The 23,491-nt window shown below is 37.8% G+C and overlaps 1 protein-coding gene across 1 annotated transcript in view; it reads left to right on the plus strand.

The window, feature by feature from the left end:
- The window catches only part of LOC113406191 (interleukin-1 receptor accessory protein-like 1), a 544,469-nt gene that overhangs the window by 102,614 nt on the left and 418,364 nt on the right, over positions 1-23,491 (plus strand). Inside the window, exons 3-4 of the mRNA XM_026649368.1 lie at positions 2,489-2,675; positions 4,991-5,144. Of these exons, the coding sequence (XP_026505153.1) occupies positions 2,489-2,675; positions 4,991-5,144 (341 nt within the window). The remainder of the gene's footprint in view (positions 1-2,488; positions 2,676-4,990; positions 5,145-23,491) is intronic.

Here is a 23,491-nt window from a genome sequence, read left to right on the forward strand (position 1 = left end):
GGAACCCTATCCGCTATCTGAGCAGATGGACTCAGTTTCATCTGAAGTGCTTTATGCACTAAACTGTGAGTCACTGAGGTGCCACATCTCTCCTCAAACCACAGATACACCCAGACTAGGATACATCCTAAACAGGATCATAAAATGTAGAGGTCTGCATTGCATTTTCTGCCCAGAATATCATGAAAGGAGTTTGAAAGTCCAGACTTTAGCTGACATGAGAATCCCCATGGTGCTTTCTGCTGGGAGCCAAGGAAATGACTAGTTGGGAGGATGAAACCTCAAACTTGCCTCAAAAGGAACCTTAGGGAAGAAATGGCAGAGAAAATAATGAAAAAAGTGTGATCTGTAGCAAACCAAGTTATTGCGAACATACACTAGAAAGAGTACCCAGACCCTAACTGGCTAGGGCAGTTGCACTGGTTAAAGCTTAGAGACACCATTTCCTGTGCTGACCGGAGTTGGAAGGGAACCAGCTGGATTGTTCCTGTGCCGTTGCGGTACCTGATGTTGGCATATGCTCAGCAGGACAGGGCTTTTGATTAGGCAGGAAGGAAAAAATAACTCTTAGACAGGGTGATGTGTTCCAGAGAGATGTGAACCAAGAGTGAGATTCCTGCCTAGCTGGTTTCTTTAGAGAAGCAGAATTACAGGTTAAGTGATTTTCCCTTCTGCCTCTGTTAGGAAGGAATTTTCAAATCATGGGGTGATATATGCAACATAATACTCCCTTATGGAGACATGTAGAAAGAAGAAAATTTAAAATGTACTAATTAAATTCCCCATGCCTGCTTATCTCCTTCTACCTGTCTCCCAGTAGCATACTCCCACAGTGAGAAAATCCATGCCCCTGGTGAATTGCTTTGGCCCCCTTCTTCTGACAAAGGTTAGGTCATCCAATCATAGAAAAAAAAAAAAAAATACCAATATCGGCAGACTTAGGTCACAACTTAGGAAAATGTGTGACTTAGGAATGATCTGTATTCAACAATTAAATTGTTTGCTATGGATACAGTAGTTTTACCAACTCCAATCACAAATATACACGGGAAGCATCAGATAGCTCCAAGGATGGGAGTACAAGCTGACTCCACTCTGGGGAAGATATTTTATATTTGTTGCCTTTCCTGCCCAGAAAAGACATGCATGATTTAAGGTCATTGACAGAATTACTGCACTTCCAGAAATGATATTCTTATTAGTAATTAATAAATAGTGCCTTTGAGGTTTACATTTTCTTCTAGAAATGAGGCTGTGGTGCTCTTTGTATGCTATTTTCCTTACTTTTAGCCTTTTAATCATTTCCTGATAAACAGAAAGAGTAAACAGGTATTAAGACATCTAAAGGCAATCTGAAAATGCAGCTATCTTTGAGAGTCTGCAATGCTAGATACACACTAGACTCTTGTAAATCAGCAGTCATCTCACAGAGTCTGAGAGTGAAAATAAGTAAAGGAAAAATGTCTTAGTGCTCTCTGCAGGAGCCACTTTCAGCAGATTAGGGGTCAAATGCATTTAAAGAACAGTAGGGGAAGATGCTTGCACTGTCACAGTGTACTGCTAGAGAATACTCAACCTTAGACATTCTCATCCTGCCCATCTGGAAAACCAAAATGAAAAAATAAATCCTTTCAAGTCATTTTGTCTTTGAGACTAATTAAAGTACATAGTGAAATGAGGAAAGCAGAACAATGTTCCCCAGTCTCTGGGTGTCTGGCATATCAACATATGGCCACCAAAGGAAAGTAATAAGTTGCAGGACAGAGCCCAAGCTAATGAAAGCTGAGGATAATGCAGGGGTAACATTTTGTCCTGGGAATATGGGGATGAGAGGCTAAGGTAAACAAACTGGTAGTCCTCTAGTTTAAAATACACTGAGATTAAACTGTTTTCTATGGGGTGAAAGGCCACAAGGCTGGTTTTTAATCAAATAATGTTTAAAACTATATTTTTAATTACTGCTTCACTTGAAAACCTGCTTACATTTGATGAATGGGGAGGCTAACACGCCAGTTCATGGTGTGATGCCAAAAGTTCCAATTTGACAGTAGGCTGCTGTGCAGTAAACTGAATTGTTCACCTCAGAGAGCTGTTGTAATAGTGTTTGGCAGAAGGATGATTATGGTGCTTTGCTGGTTAGTGCATGAAGCTTTTCTTGGCCTTTACTTAGGAGGAAGTTGCCCGCCAATAAGCAGTATGGATGGACTATAATGATGGAGGGATGGGAATTCAGAGGAAAGGAAAGGGTTCATTCATGGATTTAGGCCAGTTATTGTTATTACATTAAAATCTAGTGGTTGAGGTGGAGATTGGAAAGAGAAGAGCCTATTCTGAATAACTAAGGACTACACACAAAATACATAAAGCAAGAATAGTTTGATTTCTCTCTCTCTTACCTACAATGAATATAACTGCATCAAAACCAATTATGTGACTGGAATTTATTTTTCACACTGGACCCATTATTTTTATTTGTGTTATATTACAGAAACTCTACTTACTGTATGAAAGTATCCATCTCGCTGACAGTGGGTGAAAATGACACTGGACTCTGCTACAATTCAAAGATGAAGTACTTTGAAAAAGCTGAACTTAGCAAAAGCAAGGAAATCTCATGCCCTGACATAGAGGATTTTTTAATTCTATATAGAGAGCCTGAAATCCTGTGGTATAAGGTAAGGAATACAGAAGACTTCTGTTGCCTTCAACAAAATATTATGTCAAGTTCTGCTGCATTTTCAATAATCTCAACATTTTATCTGGACGTGATATACAGCTTGGATGGATTTAAGATACATTAATAATAAGACAAGGGGGGATAGGATGAAAAAAGAACTAGATGGTAAAGTGTTTTAATATACTAGCTTTTTAGTTGTAGAGACAAGGATTCAAATGCTTTCTTAGGTAACATTGAAAACTCCTTATTTGCTATCTTCCTATTCCCATCTAGCTGTATCACAAAACAACCAAATAATTGGTGGTCCTCTTTCAACTGAAAAGTCCAAAACTGGAAAAGAAAAAATGTTACCAGGGTGGTCTGGTATGATACACATTGGTAAGGCTGGGTGGGGAAGCAGACACAACAATTGTCTGCACTATGCCAGATTCAAGCTTGTGCTAGTAGAACCCTCAATTTCCAAACATGAAATTCACTCAGAAAGATATGAAGTGAAAACATTATTTCAAGAAGAAGCTGTGCACATTTTTTACCTGCATGCACAATTTAAATTGTACCTCATACAATTCAACAAGAATCCCATGTTTTCAATAACATTAAAACTTCAAATCTCTCCAAGAATAAAAATTCATGTTTAAGGCTTATGATCTGCCCATTGTTTGCACAATTATGGGAAGAAAAGGGAAACGACGATGTCCCAGATAGAAAATTAGCTTTCACTTAAAGTATCCATATTTCTCTATGGTTTATTGATAACTTTATTTCAACATTGTGCATTAATTTGCTTTTCTGAAGAGTTATTTAGGCCCTGGTTCTGCGAGGTACTTGTTTAATGCGGCTCCCATTGACTGCAGTTGGAACTGAGGATGCTCAGCACTTTGCACCTTGTAGGGTCTATTTTTTAATGTACCCTAGTTCCTGGATAAACCAAAATAGTTCTGATCTCATAGGTAAACCTGAAATAAGTTTGTGTATACAGGAATAATTAACTGTCATTTTCCAGTTGAAACGTATTTCACTATGCTTTCTCATTATAAAAACACACAGATGTACCTAGCCTCACTATGAGTACTTGTAAATTGTATTGTCCAGTGATTATAAAGAATTATGATCTAGGAGGATTCTGGCTGAGCCACTGCCTCTGAAAATGTAGGGTAATAATTATGTAGCCCAACTAGTAGCTTCATCTGAAATATGCTATCTAAGATTTAAAATATGTAATAGAATACATATCTAAGGATTTAAAATGTTAAAAACTATTTTCCCTTGGTAGGTTGCAAAGATTCATAAAAGACCATTGTGGGTTATCATGTGCATGGACATATTTCTATTCTAACAAATAGTCCGAATGACATTTACAAAACTAGCCTGTATACTATATGCACAGCAAGCTGCTATGCTGAGCAAAATGAGCAGATTATTTTGTACTGTTACATCAAAAGTCTCAAAGACATTAGTCCATTGGCCTGTAACTTATTTCTTAGAAAGATGAAGAAGTTTGGAAAACCCTGAAAAATATCCAAAAGCATGCAGCTATATCATGTTTTACTTTAATTATTTGAAATCTAATAAGGCAATTTAAAAAAAAGAGAAAAAAAATAACAATATGAGAGGGAACCAGTAAAAACTGCCAACACATACACAACTCTTAGACCAAAACAAATTTCAATCTTGCGGATGGGCCCACTTATTAAACAACAAAATAAGAATGTATTTCAGCAAGAATGAAACATATAGAATTTTATCAGTAGCAATTAAAATTGGGACACATTATATTCTGTATATATAAATAGTACAAATTAGACATTGCGTTATCTCATTGAGTCAATAGTAAGATCATTGATAAGTAAAACCTTTCAAAGCAAATTCTAAGATGATTTCAGGTACGGAGATGCGACTTGCTCCTTCCTTGTTTTCTCATTCGCTCCTGCTTCCCTCCTTTTTGATTAATTATTGCTTTACAATGACTTTCCATGTCCTCTAGCTGTCATTAACATAATGATGATAGAAGTTTTCTGTATATGTAATAGTCCCAGAGACAATATTAATTAGATAGGAAGAATAGGAACTCTTTAACAATATTACTTCAGAGCATCATCATTAAGGGAATAAATTCCCTGCCTTTCTGGCATCCAGACAGCTCTCATGTGACTCAATGAAATAGAATATTTGGGCGACTCAGTGTATGTGAGATATCATAAGTAATTATCTAAGCCATTTCCTAGGCTCTTTGACTTGGGCAATGTTGTCAATAATCACCACATTTAAATACAAGGACTTCAGTCATGGGTGTATTATATTGTCTTTGAACAGGAATGCAAGGCAAAAACATGGAGACCGAGTATTGTGTTCAAAAAGGACACTCTCATCATCCGGGAGGTTAGAGAAGATGACATTGGAAATTATACTTGTGAGTTAAAATATGGAATCTTTGTTGTCAGAAGAACTACAGAATTAACAGTTACAGGTAATTATAGGATCCTAATATCTTTTTCTGATATTGTAAAGAAAGACATTGCCTTTTTTTTTGTTTTAGGTCATTTGTGATATACATTGCAACTACTTAGCTAGAGACAAAAGTTTTGATGATTGTTGTTTACCCTTGCCTAGGTGATGTGCCCACACAATCTTACAAAGTTCCAATTAGTGTGCACAGCATTCTGAATGAGGTCTAGGTTTGGGCCTGTTTTAGAGACCTGTAGGCAGCTCAGGTTTCTGAATGGGAAATGGGGAGGATGTTCAGTGTTTTGGTAGGATAGGTAGCCTATGCTATTTATGGCAGAAAATAACATGATGGAGCCTACTATATTTGTTTGTGGAATGCTGCCTTTTGAAGGCAACACTTCTAGAACTGACGTTGCTACGTTAGAGCGGCATCATTCTAAGAGGACCTTCCACAGGAATACAACCATGACTCTTCTCCATCAGGCCCACCTGCACAACCACCCAGCAGATCAATCATATTGTGCACACCTGTGAATACCAATGGTGAAATCCTGATCCCATTGAAGTTCATGGCAAACTCACACTGATTTCATTAAGGCCAGAATTTCACTCCATGTATTCCATATCCATCTAGCTCTAGTTCTAATTAAAAAAAAATCCTATAATGGCTATATCTTCTGAAACATAACATTGGTGACAGGGGAAAAGATGCTTTTAATGTCATTTACATTAAAACCTTCAATGTTCCTACACAAGTTACATCATTGTTTGAACCCACACATATTGTAATAGCAACATACTCTATTACAGAAAACAACCTCGCTGCATAAGGGTTAGTCAGCTGTTCCCTCCTCTCCAAACCTCAGTATCACAAGGGCCAGTCCTAATTTAGAAAGAATATGGCACAGCGCTATCCAAGGAAAAATTATATTGAATTGATTTCTAGAATTATCTGGTAATATTGGGAGATGATATAGGTGCTATATCTTGGGTCTTCAGATTGCAGTGCACTTCATGTCATTTCCAATGCAACATTCCTTAATAGCAGGCAAAGTTTAGGTTTTCCCTGTGGATTGAAGGTGAAATAGATTCTTAGTTGTCTCAGCAACACCAAAAAAAAGAAGCTAGTGGCAGTGTGTTTGGAGTAGGAAACAAAACATATAAAAAAAGAATCTTAGAGCAGGAATATCCACGTCAGGTTCTCTTTGTTTTTCTGCTAAGTCCAATATAAATGTATATCGCATCTGGCAGTTAATTACTGTGTTTATAGTATGCCTCGATCAGAAATTGTGGAAACATTTCTGAGTTTATTGGAAATTTGTTTTCTTATGTGCTAATGAATCTCAGTATCGTCCATCTTGCACCACTTCCACCCAAAATATGAGAAGCTAAACATAAACCTCATGATTTGTAATTTCCATTTATTAGATTAGTCATTATATATCTGGAAATCATACCAGGTGTTGATTTGAGAGAAATTCAGACAATCAATCATGTTTTCTTTAAGCACAATATCCAGTTTCTCTTCATATTTTTTCTTGTATATGAAATTGATTTATTTAGTGACTAGAAGCAGGCAATTACTCTAGTGATTATGCTAACAGTAAATATCAATATACCCTGTTTGACTCTCATGAAGGAGAGCAGAGATAGAGTAGTGCTGTAGTTAATTTACTCCAAAATAAGGCTGCCAATTATCTTCTCAACGTATGATGTATGCACTTGAGTAGTACATAATCTTTCAACCCTCCGGTATTCTCTCAATCACTTTGGAATGGTGCTTCCACTGCAAAAATATATCTTATTGGCAAATTTGGTGTGCAGTGTTGTTTGAAGCAGACTAAAACTACAGCTACCACAAAAGGAAAAAAAAATAAAAGCACTATGAAGACATGCACTCACATAATCTGTGATAAAGCATATACATTAGTCAGTTCTGTAGTTGCTGGGGAAAAGCTCTATACTTAATGTTAAATTAAAGTGTGACCACTCAAGAAGAGACTTGGCTTACTTTTGAAGTGTTTAAAAATGAATGAGATCAAGAGAGGAGAACTGTGATATTTTTGTATCTGACAACCAGGGAAGATGTAAGAACCAATTTGTTGCAGAGCATCTTAGCAAGTTTATTTATTTTGGTATTACTGTAGTTCTACATGTTGTCTTTATATTTTATGTGACTAAGCTAAAGAAATAGATACATTGGTATTATCATCAGTTTTCTTTTTTTAATACATGCCATAGGCTATGGTCAGTAACCATGTTATATTATTATTTGACTTGTGATTTGTGTTTGGTAGGAAGACATGCTGACATTAATTAAATATGTCTTATGTTCTGTTTATGTACTGATGAAAAAGAGTTTATTTTCCAAGTGACATACATGGCAATTTATGTGAGATTATTTCTGTTGGGTTTAAAAATAGTTTAGACTTGAATTCAGGAGTCAGAGAATAAATGTCCCATCCTGATTAAAAACATAAAGTTGACACCTTTTACTAAATTAGCTATAAATGAACTAGCTAAAAGCACTCCCCCACCATAGGGGAAGAGAATTATATAGCGGTAGGGCATATCAAGTGAATATATGTGTGGGCCGACTTCTAGACTGATAGATGGGTCCCTTTTCTTCACTGATCTGTCCCTTTTATCCTCTCACTCTTCCTCCTTGAGACGCCTTTCATCCTTGCCTATTCTTCCCCCCTTTATCACCCTGCATCATTTATAAACTCCTGAAGTTTGTAATGTATATGGAAACTACGACTGACAGCTAGTTCCATTAACAAATCTACCTCCCCCAGAAACTAGTCAGAAGAACCAGTCCTAACACATATAAAGTTACTGTGCCAAGCCATTTGTGACTTACAACTAGCCAAATCCAAAATTATGGAGGTGTTCAGAAAGTGAAAGCAATGAGAGTAGTGCTTCTGAGACAAACCCCCTGCCCCATGTTTACCAGATGCTTTGCCTAACTTGTCCCAAACGTTCCAGATATCTTTAACCCATGCAGATTGCTTTAGTTTTACAGTTTGTATTTTCAAAATCAGGCTTATTATGTAAGGTTAGCACATCTAGCTGGAAACTAGTGACTCTCCATAATCTACAACTATTCCTCTGCCTGTTTTTCTATATTCTGATGCAGAGAATGTGTGGTTATTTTCTGGTGTTTGTGTGTTTGTATGTATTCACGTTTAATAAATATTGTCTTTTAGGCTTCCTGCCTCTCTCTGTGGTGGGAAGAACTCTCCTGGGGTGTATTGTATTTCCATCCAGTGTAGAATGTGCTATGTGAAATCCATGAGCCAGATGCTCAACTGGAATAAATCATTATAATTCCATTGAGGCTGAGGATAAAGATCTAGGCCTTTATATTAATACCTTTTCCTATCATCAAGTAAAATAGTGAATGCTACAAAAAAGGGATGGTCAGCTGGCTGGCGACAGGGTGGCTGTTTTAAATCAAACGCAGAAGTGGATTAAAACAAAACACACGCACACACAATTTTTTGTTTTTTGTTTTTTCTCATGTAATAGCCAGGTGAATCAGGCAGTGGGTGGAGAAACATAATTGCAGGAAGTTTCTGCCAAATTTATTTACATAAAATTTTCATTCCGTATTGGCTGTCCACAGCCCAGATCAGAATGACGGGGTAAAAAAAAAGGCTTTGGCAACTAGATCACTTTAGAATGAATAGGTCAGCTGTGAACAATTTACACTGAAATCCATCTTTCACGTTATAGGGCTATTGGAAATCTAGTTTTATGCAGATAAAGTTACTTAATAAGAACAACAGTTTAAAATGAAATGTCTATGTCATAACTGATCTTTCCTGTATCTAGTAAGTTCAGTATTCTGTACACTATTATGGGATAGGAAAGATGATCCAGTAGTTAGGGCACTAACCTAGAACTTGGAGGACCTACTTCCTGCTCTGCCACAGACTTCCCAAGTCACCTTGGGAAAATCACTTAGCCTCTCTGTACCTCATTTACCATCTGTAAAATTTCCCTACCTTACAAGAGTGTCAGGAGGATAAATACATTAAAAATTGTCAGGCATTAAGGCCCAGATCCTCCAAAGTATTTAGGTGCCTTATGCACCTAAATACCTTGGAGGATCTGGGCCTTAGATACTACAATAATAGGGGCCGTGTAAGTTCCTAAAATAGATAGACTTGAAGAGGAAATATGATATCAAGGCACTCTGTGTGTGCAGTGGCAGGTTTACAATGGCGCCAGTGGCGCCATGGAGCCGGGCCCATGCTCAGAAGGGGCCCCAGCCCGCTCCACTTGCACTGTGCCCCGAGACCCCGCTGGCTTCCCCCGCCCACCGCTTGCTCCTCTCAGCCTGCCCGCCAGCTGGCTGAGGGCTCCTCTCCATCCCCGTCCCCACCCCCCTGCTTCTCTCTGCCCCCTGGCTGGACCCCAGTGCACCTCTGGCTCCAGGCAGTCTCTGCTTCCCACCACCTGTGGGGCCCCGCCTGTCTCCCCAGAACTGAGCTACCTGGGACTGGTGCAGAAGCCTGGCCAGTCTCAGGTCTCAGCTGGTTTTGGGGTGGGGGGGACAACAGGGGTGGAGGGTGCTTGGCTGGGCCTCTCCAGGCAAGTGGGTCATCAGGGAGCCCGGCCGGGGCAGGCCCTGGCCTGGCTGATCGCACCACTCCCAAGGGGCTGGAGCGATTCCCCACCGTGGGACCAGCCCTGACTGTGCTGCCAGCTCAGCCTGGGCTGGTGAGTGTGGCCGGGAGGCAGGGTATCAGGAATAAACTACCTCTTAGCATAGGGAAAATTCACAAGCTAAACAAAAACAAAAGATAATCTAATGCATTTTCTTGCCTTTACTTACAATTTCTGTAATTTTAGATGTATCATTTCAGGTATCTTTTTAGGAGCTGGTTTACCTGCTTGGTGTCTTTCTCTGTCCCGAGAGGGAACAAACAAAGAGAGCACAAACAAAACCTCTCCCCCCCCCAAGATTTGAAAGTATCTTCTTTCCCCATTGGTCCTTCTAATCAGGTGCCAACTAGGTTAATTGAACTCATTAACCCCTTACAGGTAAGTGATTCTGTACCTCTGGCCAGGAGGGATTTTATGTTCCTGCATACATAAAGGTTGTTACCCTTCCCTTTATATTTATGACACAGGGAGTGGGTCTCTTAGGGGTCTGGGGGGGGTGCTGGGCTGTGAGGGAGCGGGGAAGATGTGTGTGTTGCGGCACTAGGGAGTGAGGGTTCTGTGGGGGGTGCTGGGCAGTTGTGGTGGGGTTGTGGGCAGGTGGGCACTGGGCAGGGGTGGTGTTGTGCAGGGCGCTGTGCATTTGTGGAGGGGTCCGGGGGGCGGGGCCTCTGGCCATAGGGAGTCCGGGGGTGGGGGCTGTGTGGCGCAGCATGGGCCCTCCCCCAAGGGGAAGGGGCACGCTGGCAGCACAGGGCCGGGCAGGCCACTGTGAGTCTGGCAACTGCCGGTTTGTAAATAGTGCCCTCGCACTTGGCTGGACAGAGCGGGGCCACCCCTGCCATGCCATGCCCCATTGCCTCTGGCTGGCCCCTTGCTCTGGGTACTGACCTCCCCACGCCATGCTCCACTGCCTCCATGGGGGTCCACAAATATGTTTGGCGCTAGGCACACAAAAGGTGAATCTGGCCCTGTGTGTGTGTGTGTATGAGTGTGCAATATATTGCAAGCATAGTAAAAATGTAGATTTTCTTGAAAGCTTCTTGACTGGTAATAAATGACAGTATTAAGGCAGGGGAGCATTGCTCTCCTAGTAAAAGAAATATTAGCCATAAATGTAAATGGAGAAGATAAAGTGTGATGACTTGAAAACATAATAAGTAAGACTAGGTACAGTTGTAGTTAACTTGTAAGAGCTTTAAAAGATCACTTTCTATTATTACGCTTATTATGTCAACTTTACCTTCCATACTAGTATACACTTTCACATAAATGAAAGACAGATGCTGTAGATCATATTTATAGTGAAAAGAAATTAAATCCTCTTTTCCTATATGACTTTGAAAGCACTTCTCTGTTAGTTGTACATATTTCTCTGGTGCTTACCACTATAGTTTCTGTGCATCATGTGATCATTAATGAAATAAGCATTATGTTTCCATGAGGTAGGGAAGTATTATTATCCTCACTAATAGGAGGTATGGAGGGATTTAAGGGACTTGCTTTATGTCACTCAGAAGTCTGTGGCAGAGCCTTGAAGAGAACACCGCTATCCTGTTTCTTCTACCTGTACCATCCACTTCACATGGAATACTGAGTATTACTGAGCATGATACTTTGGTATGATACAATACAACACAACAGAGAGCATACTTTTATATTATATCAGCTGTGATACAGGATGTGTGATGCACTGGTGCTAAGCATTAGGGAAAAGAAGCAGCTGCTTTTTTTTTTTTTTAATGTTCGTAACACAATATTAAGGGAAAGCAAAGGACGTAACTATTTCATACACACCCTGGCTCCAACCTGGAGACTTCATGATGTTTTCCACACGGGCCCTCAGAAAGTTGGGAATTCAACTGTTTCCCTAGAAGCTGCTCTCTCTGTGGTTGTCTGGTCACCACTGAATTGCTCGGGTCACCATCTTGTAGGAGCCGTTGCCAACATGCTTTTTTGAACAGCTGGTTATTTATGTCCAGGAAGTTGGAACAGCTGCAGCCTTAGAGCAGTCCTTTTACATCTGACTTCTCTAGGCTCCTCCTTCCTTCCTTTCAGCTGGTGAATAATTGTAGTTCCAATTATGTGTTCCCTTGATTTGTGGAAGGTGGAACATCTTCACAAAAGTTTTGATGGATGAATGGGGCCTGTGTGTTGTGAGCTGACACAAGTAATGTGGGAAATGGAGCAGCAGCCTCCAGAGCTGCTTAGGGACAAATCCTCCGAAGAGTGGTGGTGTTGGTTTTTTTTTTTTTTTTTTTTTTAAATTATGGCGTAATAGTGGCTCAGCTTCGTTACCTCAGTGTTTCTGCCTAGACACACATCTTCCCAGCAGACAGCAGGTAGTGAGCCCTATGTCCTTCTACTCTTCTTCTATGCACTGCAGCCCTTGTTTCTCTCCCACACCAAGCAGACTTCTGATGGGGAATCACTATCAAAGTCCCAACCTAGTAATTTGAACTGTGCTTTCACTGCTGCTGCTCTGAATACCTTGTATATTAACATCAAAGTTAAAGCCCATCTCAAAGCAGAAGTGGAAGCAAAGGCTGTGGTGCAATCTCTGATTTGGGAGTTTAAATACAAATATATATATTTTTTTTCAAACCAGACTGAGAATTTGCTCTAGAGGAACTTTTAAAATACCTAGTGTATTTAGTGCTGAAAATAGTGGTTAAACAAGAAAATCTCTATTTAATAGCACTAGTTTTGCATTTTTTTAAATGTATTGGTAGAAGGTTCACATCTTCAGTCACTACTTAGTGCCTGTTCCTTACTGAGAATAATTGTTAATTTACTTTATGTACCCTTTGGAGTAGTATAAAGTAAATTTATGTCAGATAATACCTTTCCTGAGAAGCCATATTTCTTTTCCTTTCCCTTTGATTTTTCTTTAGTGCTGGTGAGAAGATCTCTATCTCCTATCAGAAATGTGCTACTGTCTAAGCAATCTGAATCAATTTCCTTCTTCCAGTGACATCTGTTTTAGAAAGTGTTATCTAAATTGAAAATTATAAATTAGATATTTTTTTATTCTTATAGGATATCACAAACAGAAATATTCACTTAAACAAAACACTTGGTTTTGCTGGGTTTTGTGTAATAGGTTTATCTATAAAGGAAAACCTGCTATATATTAGAGTTTTTGTGAACATTTATACCTTCCGATTGAATAGCATCACTCAAATTATTTATTAATTGGAATTTTAAAAAATAAATGCATGTTTCTAATTCCTAGCAACAGTCCAAAATTAGATATTATGGTTAACTTGGGCCAAGGAACACAACATGGGCCATAAACACTTTCTGATCCTGATTTATTCTTGAAATGTTTAATTTAATATTATACCTCATTGTGCCCATGCCACAAAGGTATCTGCAAGTGCAGATCCATCTTACTAGCATGGAGTCCCATTGAAGTCAAAGGGAATCAACCTGGGCATAAGGGGCTATGCAGTGGATCCCTTTGCAAGATCAAGTCTCTCCTGTAAAATGTATACCATAAAACATACAGGATATGCAATTGAGCCCTATCAGCCTTGCTGTTAAACATTAACATATGCAATTCCAGCCTGGCCTTTTGTGATTTTTAGCATTACATCAATGCATTTTTTTGAATTCAGTTAAGAGTAAGAAGTACTAGTACCTTTGCAAATGATATCAGAGCTAATCACCTGGGCCTTAATCATCAAGTCTTTTTTTAGGGTCAATTTCTGTTACATAAAGTAGTGCCTTATTCTTGAGGAGTAGTCCCATTGAAATCAATAGGGTAAGGTACACAAGTAAGGGTGTCAGTATGTGGCCCTCAGTTTTTATCAGCTTTTCCCAGGCATCTCTCAAAGGGATTTGGCTCTCGTTAAAATCTGTCTCAAGAAAAGCACATCACAGCAAACCAAGTACACTTTGACTTTCAATGCTGCAAAATATCTCATGGCATATTTCAGCAACACCAGCAAAAAAAAAAAAAAAAAAAAAAAATTCTCCATGGCTTTTTTTCAAATGTGCAAAATCACCATCTTTGTGAACCTATTCTTTCAGCTACAGTACAATGGCCTACAGCTCATACTTTAAATTCCTGTACACTTCTATTTGCTAATTGACTGCAAGACAAAGCCAAAACTTCAGCACGGGAAACATGTAACCTAACCTCAGTATGCTGCAGGCATATTTTAGTCCTTGCTTCATATGCAATATAATGACCATATCCTGCAAACACTTTATGCGTGCGAGTAATTTCACTCACATTCATAGTCCCATTGACTTCATAGGGCCTATTCATGTGACTCAAGTCACTCATTTGTATAAGTATATGCTTGGTTGAGCCTTAAATCTATACACTGTTAGGCTTAGGTCTGAACATTTCCATTCATTGAAAGAATAATGATGCTGGGTGAAATTCCCATTGAATTCCATGGCGGGGATTGCCATTGACTTCAACAGAGCCAAGATTCCATCCACTGGCTTTAGAAACACCAACAGATTTGAAATCTGTAATCCTGACCTATGGTTCATCCCTGTTACCAAATGCTGATAATTTGCTTTTATAGATAAAAGTATTTCCATATATAACTGACCAGCACCTGCAATTATTACCATATTCTGGGTCACCATCAAGACCAAGAACTGACATGTTGCAAATGTGTGAACTGGTGAATCACAAGTTTTTCAGTCTAAAATAATGTAGTTGCTTATTCACTGTACATGCAATTTTTTAAAGTATATTGTATTTTGAAATAGTCAGGGAGTCCCAGTCCTTAGCACACTGTTGGCTCAAACCCACAGTCCCGATGCAGGCAGACCTTCCATTTAAATCAATGTGATTTTAGGCTCAGTCCTCTAAGCATGCTCACACAGAAAAGCCAAAGAAACACCTTAAACATAAAGATGCCCTTTAGTGGTCTTTAATTTGCTCACAACTATTTTAAATGCCTTTCCCTACCAGTTTGTTCTTTTCTATCTGATAAAAACAACTTCTTCTTTTTCTGATTTGTTATGGACTAAAAGCAAAAAGCTTTTTCTGCTTCTGGTTATCACATCAGCATCACAGCCTATATCATTGCTGATCTAGTGATAGGGTTTGTTGGTTAACTTCTGCTCTCTTGGCTGTCTGACAGACTTTATCTTCTCAGCACAAGAAAAACATTGCTGGGATGTAGTGGGTTTTTTGTTTTATTTTGTTTTTTAAATTGGTGATAGATTAGTCTTAAACATAAAATTTTAATCAAAAAATATTTACAATGCAGTGATATTCCCTAGTGTTAGAGTTGGTCAGATTTGGGCCGTACGTAATTTAGGAGATTTTTAAACAGCTATTTATGGGATATTTTTTGTGGGGAAAGAAGGGATGTTCAGTTTGTACTGATCTATATTTCAGTTGAATGACGGAAAATCTATGGTTCATTTTTTTTCAGAAATGTTGTGAATTTAGGTTTTGCTTGTTCATTTGTTTTGTTTTAGTTCCTGAAATGCAAAAAACCTGTTTCAGTGACTTTAGCTTATAATCATTCTTGATTATATAACTCTTTCATTTATTTATATTAATTGAGATGGTTCTTTATTTCATATAGGTATTAAGTACCAAAAAATAAATATTGAAGAGTAGATTACTCCCCCCACCCCCCCAGCTTTTGGAACTGGAGAAAAGACTAAATATGTTCAGTTTCTACATTTAATGGCAGGTACTAACCATTCAGTCCCGGACTGATGCACCAGCTGATCCTATAATTATCAGGGTTGATGGTTATTCCTTTTGTTAATTAACCTGATGCACAATCATCATGCATTTAATTCAGCTGTACAATACATTGAGAGAGAGATTCTATTTACTGTACAATTATTATTCTGTGAAAAGAGTAATAAAATCTAAAGCAAACAATAGAGTTATTATGAAAGCAGGATGCTCATAAAATCATCCCAACTCTTCTGGTAATGCACTAAATCCTTCTAGGTATAACAAATTCCTGGCTAAAGAGTAATTAGAAATTAGTGATCTTCTTTATAGAGCAATCATTTCTGTGTGCCTAAAACCAGGGGATAAATTAAAACCCTATATACATTTGAGAAATAATAATCAGAACATTCTGCACAGATTTGATGAAAAAGGTTCTCTATAAAAGTTCAGTTAATGTACTCGTATAAGGCCCTAGCAGCATATACACCCCAGATTCATATGCAGAAAACTACATGCAGGGATCTATGTACCTTACTGAAAAAAACAAGACCAAATGTAATGAAATGCATGTTATTGGTTACATGTAGAAAATGTGTATTAAAAACACCTTTGGCAAATTTGCAAAGAAGGATGATTTGGTTTTGCTGATGATGACCTTCTGGCCTCTTTACCTCTGTGATGCAATTAATGATTTGCTATTCCTATTATAAGCTGAGTCTTTTTAGAGTCTTATTAATTCTACATTGTGTTCTCTTCCTTGTCTATAATGCCTCCTCTTCTCAATTATCTGGTCCCACTCTCCTCCAGGTTTAGATCTATTCCAAGTCTTGATTTCTGCTTACGTGTCATTGCCATCACTATTGCCACTGTAATCTTGATCGATGGTCTTACTGAGTCTTTGATTCCTACTCTCCACTTCCTTTCACATAGCCCCGGGGCACCCACTCTCAATGATAGGGCATTTTCTGGGGAGAATAAGTGGTTGGGTGTATAGGTTTTTTTGTGAACAGTATTAAAATGGAACAAAACCTATGATAGCTTCATTTTATTAGGACATTTTTGAACCCAGAATACTCCAGTTAGTTTGAAGAGCCAAAAAAGCAGATTTGTGCTATCCTTATCTGCAATGTACCACTACATTCAAGGGACCTGCAAACCTGAAACAGTGTTAATGAATGTCGCTCAATGTAGTGAACAAATATATCTGAGTTATAACAGTTACACTTTCAGGTCCAGCGGAGCCACATAATTGATTTTTCATGGGGTGAACTCCCTTTCCTTAAACAAAGTGTCTTATTCACTACCAATAGTATTGACATTATGATGTGGATGAAAGTTAAAGGGATTTGTTATTTGCAAAGTGCTAATAAAATGTCAGTAGCAGATTTAGTTGTATTTCTTTATTTGACCCAAAGATGAGGAAATTGATTTTTTGGAAATACTACCACTGAGCAGACATGCAGTGTATTTCTACGTAAACAGACCCTCATTTGTGCTACCATTATTTTTATTTTCGTCCATAACTTGATGGTTGGCAAAATGATGGCTATGTTCATAAGCATTTTCTATGTCAAGTTAAAGCCGAGAGGCACAAATACATGTGTGCCCAAAAGGTTTTTCAGCATTACTTTCAAACTATTTAGAGAAATGCTGTTTCTGGATGCCATTGAAGAGTCATATTTGTCTGAGTCAGTTTATATCTGTTCATGACTCAAACTGAAACTTTAAAACATAAGATCTCTAATTAGATGTTGTTGTGCTATTTATTGGTATAACAATAAAGTCAGTAAGGTCAGATTTATCCCACAAATTGGGAGAAACTAGTGTATATATAAAATATAGTAGCTATATAGTGGTGTTGAAGAATACTAAAGATGTACTGAGCTAATAACCCACAAACTGAATAAGATATTTCAAAAATTAAATAAACCCATTCTTAAGACACCCAAGGTGCTTATTAAGCAACCTTTTAAAATGTAGTTAAATGGTATTTGATGTTAATGTTTTGAATTATTCCTATGGAATCAGAAGACTTTATTTTATTTTTATGTTTCCTTTGAGTATGCTAATGCAACATTGTCCTATAGTATCATTTATCATTTCTCCTCCCCTTCTTAGAAAACTGTAGATAATTGAACTGTACAGAGTACAGAATACTCCCAATGGAGTAATGTGTGACTTAATTTTAATAAACAATAAATAAGGTATTTAAAGCATTCAGGTGATTGTGTGCATATAACACAGCTGCACAGCACAGTATTTGAGCCTTTTTGTGGAACTAGATTCTGTCAGCATGCAAACACATTAACTGTACATAAGGTCTGAAAGCTTAGGACACACTTTATGTTGGGCTGTATTAAAACAATAGTAGAGTTCATTATCAGTACCTTTGTTTTTCCCCTCCTAAGATTTATTGGGTCTTTTTTGGGGAAAGAGGGTAGTTTCCTTTCAAAGCTTCTGGCATTTTATGGTATGAAAAGAAGTATTTGTACATAAGACCACAGATAACAATCAAATGTTGAAATTAAAAATCCGATTCCATATTTCCAACATACATATTGTCAAAAGTAAATTATTGTCATGTGCAGGGTTTTTATTTTTTTTAATGAAATCCTTTAAAATAATATTCCTGCTTGAAAATCTCCTATTATTAAATGTTGACATTGGGATTGGTGAAACAGTTGGGCTAAAATGAGAAGAGATCCAAATTTACACCCCAAACTCAACCAGAATTGAACTGAACTTCTGATATTTAAAATTGTTTGGTCAACCAGATTAAAGAGTTACTTGTGCGCATCTTTGCACCTCACAGTTCTGTCTGGTGTCAGAAGCAGTCCCAGGGGGTGGGGTTTTGAAGGGGGAACCAAACACACACAAACCATACACCACAACCAGAAAAAGGGCAATCAATGTGATTTTCCTGTCCTATCAGTAGCAGGACGTTGAGACTTGCAACCAATTAATCGCACTCAAGAGGTTTGAATAAGTTTTAAATAAGAACCACCATACTGGGTCAGACCAGTATAATGGCCCATGTTTCTGGCAATTGGAGGTTTAGGGACACCAGGAGCATGGGGTTGCATCTGTGCATCTAGCTATCCTCCACAAACTTATCTTTTTTTTTTTTAAATCATTCTTTGGCAATGAGTTCCACAGGTTGGCTGTATGTTGTGTGAAGAAATGATTCCCTATGTCTCTTTTAAACTTGCTGCCTATTAATTTCAGAGGGTGACACCTAGTTCTTGTATTATGTGAAGGGTAAATAATACTTCCTTATTCACTTTCTCCATACCATTCATGACTTTATAGACCTCTATCAAATCCCCCCTTAGTTATCTCTTTTTTAAGCTGAACAGTCCCCGTCTTTTTAATCTCTCATCATATGGAAACTGTTCAATGTCCCTAATCATGTTTGTTGCCTTTCTCTGTATTTTTTCCAATTCTAATATATCTTTTTTGAGATGGGGGGGACGATAACTCCACACAGTATTCCAAGTGTTGGCACACCCTGGATTTAAATTGTGGCATTATGATATTTTCTGTTTTATCATCTACCCCTTTCCTAATGGCTTCTAACGTTCTGTTAGCTTTTTGAATGCCGCTGCACACTGAGTGGATGTTTTCAGAGAACTATCCACAATGACTCCAAGATCTCTTTCTTGAGTGGTAACAACTAATTTAGATCCCATCATTTTGTGTGTATAGTTGGCATTATTTTTTTCCAGTGTGCTTTTCTTTGTATTTATCAACATTGAAATTCATTTTCCCTTTTGTTGTCCAGTCACCCAGTTTAGTGATCCCTTTGCAACTCTTCACAGTCAGCTTTAGACTTAATTATCTTGAGTAATTTTGAATCACCTGCAAATTTTTCCACCTCACTTTTCACATCCTTTTCCAGATAATTTATGAATATGTTGAACAGCACTGGCCCCAGTACAGATCCTTTAGGGACACCACTATTTAACTCTCTCCATTGTAAAAACTGAACATTTATTCCTACCCTGTGTTTCCTATCTTATAACCAGTTACTGATGCATGACAGGACGTTCCCTCTTATGCCATGACAGCTTACTTTGCTTAAGAGTCTTTGGTGAGAGAATTTGTCAAAAGCTTTCTGCAAGTCTAAGTATATTATATCCACTGAATCACCCTTGCTTGTTGACTCCCTCAAAACATTCTAATTGACTGGTGAGACATTATTTCCCTTTATCAAAGCCATGTTGACTTTTCCCCAACATATCATGTTTGTCTGATAATTTTGTTCTTTAATATAGCTTCAACCAATTTGCTAAAGATAAGCTCATGAGGATTGCCTCCGAAGACTTTTCTAAAAATCAGCATGATTTTAGCTACCCTCTAGTCATCTGGTACAAAGACTTATTTAAGCAGCAGGTTGCATACTACAGTTAGTAGTTCTGCAATTCCATATATGTGTATTGGTTCAAAATTCTTGGGGTGTAAATACCATTTGGTTCTAATGATCAACAACCATTTGGATGTTTATTGAAATCTCTGAACCATTTGAAGATTGCCCATCACTAATCGTAATAATAGCATAACACTAAATTCTGTCTACAGATATACTATGTTCAGGGGTTAAATGAGCATGGAGGGACTTTGAATATATAGTATATATATAGTACATGGTGTATTCAGAGATTCTGGTTTCTGTCTTCTTGGTGACTGTGACTGGAAAATGAGTTTCTGCATTTAATTATGTACACATAAAACCCAAACCTCGACTCTTATTTGCCCAGAGTTCCAAAATGCTTGTCCTTCTGCTCATCTCTTTTGGGTACAATCACATTAATTAGACGAAGAAACAAAATGGAGACTTATTTTTGTTATCTAATAAATTCCTCCTCCATGGCATATCTCATCAACTAAATCAGATATACTCTAGCGAACATATTCAGGAAGGAATTTCTTAATCCCTGTACATTCAGGGATTGTTGGGAACAAGTCAAATGCTAAACACACACACATTTAAGACAAAATTTCAATTTGAAAAAGTAGGCATATGGTCCTAACCCAAATGAGAAGAGACTTCTACCTGAAGGAAACTCAGCCCAAATAAAATAATGATTTTGAATACATTTTTCTCCCAGCTCTCTAAGATCTTGATTCAGCAAAACACTAAAGTATGTGCTATGTTGAATAGGCAAGGACTGACACATGTGCTTAAAGATAATGTTACACAAAACATTTGTGGTTTATAGCTCATACCTGGTTCTATAACCCATACCGTTGTGATGAGTACATCAAAATGTTCCACAAATATTCTTTTGAATTAAAAATAACTATAGTTGTGTTTGTGCCCATTTTATGTTAACTTCCCTTTAATATTCTAAAGAAATATTTACAGTAAGGGACATTTACAAAAACATTATATTTCAAGCAAATAATTAGAATATTTTGACTAACTCTAATCAAATTCTGACCGTGAATTGCTCACAAACATCCTACACAAAAAGAATTAATCATAAACGTTATTTAGCAAGTAGTTCAGATGACAAACACATTAAAAATAAATTATAAGCTGCTTGAGGACTATTCTCAAATGAAGGAAGGATATATTGTTTTAAAAAAAGTTGTGTTCTAATCCAGAATTCATTGGTAAGATCTAGTTTTGGAGATATGGCCTTACTTGTTACTGAAAGAGGTTTACTTAAATAAATTATTGTGCAAACATTTTTGAAGTATTCATCCATCTCTACCAAAAAGCCACAGATCTTATGGAGTGATGGTCTTTTAATACATGTAAAGGGAGCACCATAAGGTTTGTAAAATAGAAATAATTTGAGCAGCAATCAAGGTTTTTTTTCTGTGCATATGTCCCAAAGTGTCAATTAACTTTCTTAATGTTTAATTAATTTATTACTAAGGGGAATAATAACTTGTGTATCAGCATGAGTTTGAAAATAAGTCACCTTTGGCTTTGTTTCAGTCTCAGGATTTTGCGTGAAATCCTGACTAATTTGAAGTCCATAGTTGTTTTGCCATTGACTTCAATGAGGCAAAGATTTCACCTGTGTGTATTTGGATTTATACGTTATGAAAGATCTTAACGTATATTATGTCAAAACAAGTGAAAATAGGCCAAAAAAACCAACAACCCACCACTGGTAAACCTTGAAAATTGGAAGCTACATAATCACTTTAGGTTTTTAGTTATTACTTGTTCTCATGTATTTCCTTAGGAAAATCCCAAAGTAATGTATAATGATTTTTTAAAAATAGACATTTCTAAAATACCAATTTCAAGTTGTAGGGCAGTAAAGAGGATAATAGCCTTACAGTGACTATACATATTGAATGCGGCATCCTTTTTTTATCCTTTAAAAACATGAATGGGGAAATGCACCCCAAGTAAAATGCACAGTGGGATATCAGATCTGGCTGAAGCAGATGTTCTTCATGATCTTATACAGCAGTGGTTCTCAGACTTTTGTACTGGTGACCCCTTTCACACAGCAAGCCTCTGAGTGCAGCCCCCCTTATAAATTAAGAACACTTGTTTATATATTTAACACCATTATAAATGCTGGAGGCAAAGCGGGGTTTGGGGTGGAGGCTGACAGCTCGTGACCCCCCATGTAATAATCTCGTGATCCCCTGAGGGGTCCTGACCCCCAATTTGAGAACCCCTGCTATACAGTATGACTGACTTGGCGAAGGGCTTGGTCCTATGTTCATTAAAGCCAGCGTCAGAGCACCCATTGACATTTTTCGTTCAGGATCAGAACAAAGATGTCTAAGAATCAAACTCCATCTGATGGAGAGATGTATAGCCTATTTGCATCTGTAGAGCAGTATACTTAACGAAGTCTGTGTGTAATGATCTGTAGACAAAGCCACAGGTGGGAAATTAGTTCTGACAGCTATTGCAATCACATGCAATATCTTTTGGGGTCTGTATTGTATTAAATCTATTAATGGTTTCTATATGTGTTCTATTCCATGGGATGAGAGTTATCACAGCTCCTACAGGAACTAAAAATTGGGGTAGGAGGAGTGGGATGATTAAGGTGAGTCACTGAGACTAAACAATGCTAGAGAGTACCACTCCTGGAGTGGTTTGCATAACATGTTTCAAGCTGGATTTTCCAGAGACTTGGAGACAAAGAAAGGGCTTCCGGTATAAAAGGATGCGCTTGAACTGACACAGGGCCTTCTTTCTGATCCAGCAAACTGACAGCACCTTATGTCCAAAGGGGGCCCCCAACACTTGCAGAATTTGCTGAAAAGACTTTAGCCTATTAGGGCCCCTAAAGATTGATGGGTGACTCCTGATATGTTTAGTGTGTGTTTAAATCTGTTTACTCTTTTATATGTTTTCTCTGAAATGCTTTTACCTTAAGAGTAAATGTGCTTGCTTAGAAAGAGCTGTGCTGTACATTGTAACTGCTAGAGTAGCCCGTGAGGAGTGGGAGCAAAGAACAGGTGCTGGCCTTTAGGCAGACTGGCTTGTTGGGGATATCACAGTGTATGATTGTATGTGCAGCCTTAGAACCAACTGGTTAGACTAGGATCCCTGTTCAGACACAGGTGATAACTGGAGACCTGAGACCTGACTGGGAACTCCTGGAGTGGACCATGGAAGGGGGGGGGCAATACGGGTGCAGTTGCCCTGAAACTGTGACATTAGCTACATAAAGTCCTGCTTTCTTTGCGATAACAATTAAATGTGTGCTTAAGTACTGTCCTGAATAGAGATGCTTTCCTGAATTGAGGCCTAAGAGCACAATACCATATGGTCCTTTTGTCAGTATTCCCAAAGTATATTCCAACCAATATAAAATATTATTGAGCATTTATATAGGGTTGTATATGTACCAAAATGTGTTAATAGTTTAAAGTATGTTTTCTCTAAGAATTTCCTATTTATTTATGTATTACTTTTTTCTTCTTCTTCTTCTACAAATATACTCATGCTTGTACAGTTTTTCTCCAAAGTTTATATTCAAAATGGAAGTGTATATGAAAAGAAGTGGGAATGAAAGAATTAAAATTATATCATCATTTTGTAT

The sequence above is a fragment of the Terrapene carolina genome, unplaced genomic scaffold, assembly GCF_002925995.2.
Source record: "Terrapene carolina triunguis isolate 2854851 unplaced genomic scaffold, T_m_triunguis-2.0 Scaffold23, whole genome shotgun sequence".
NCBI lineage: Eukaryota > Metazoa > Chordata > Testudines > Emydidae > Terrapene > Terrapene triunguis.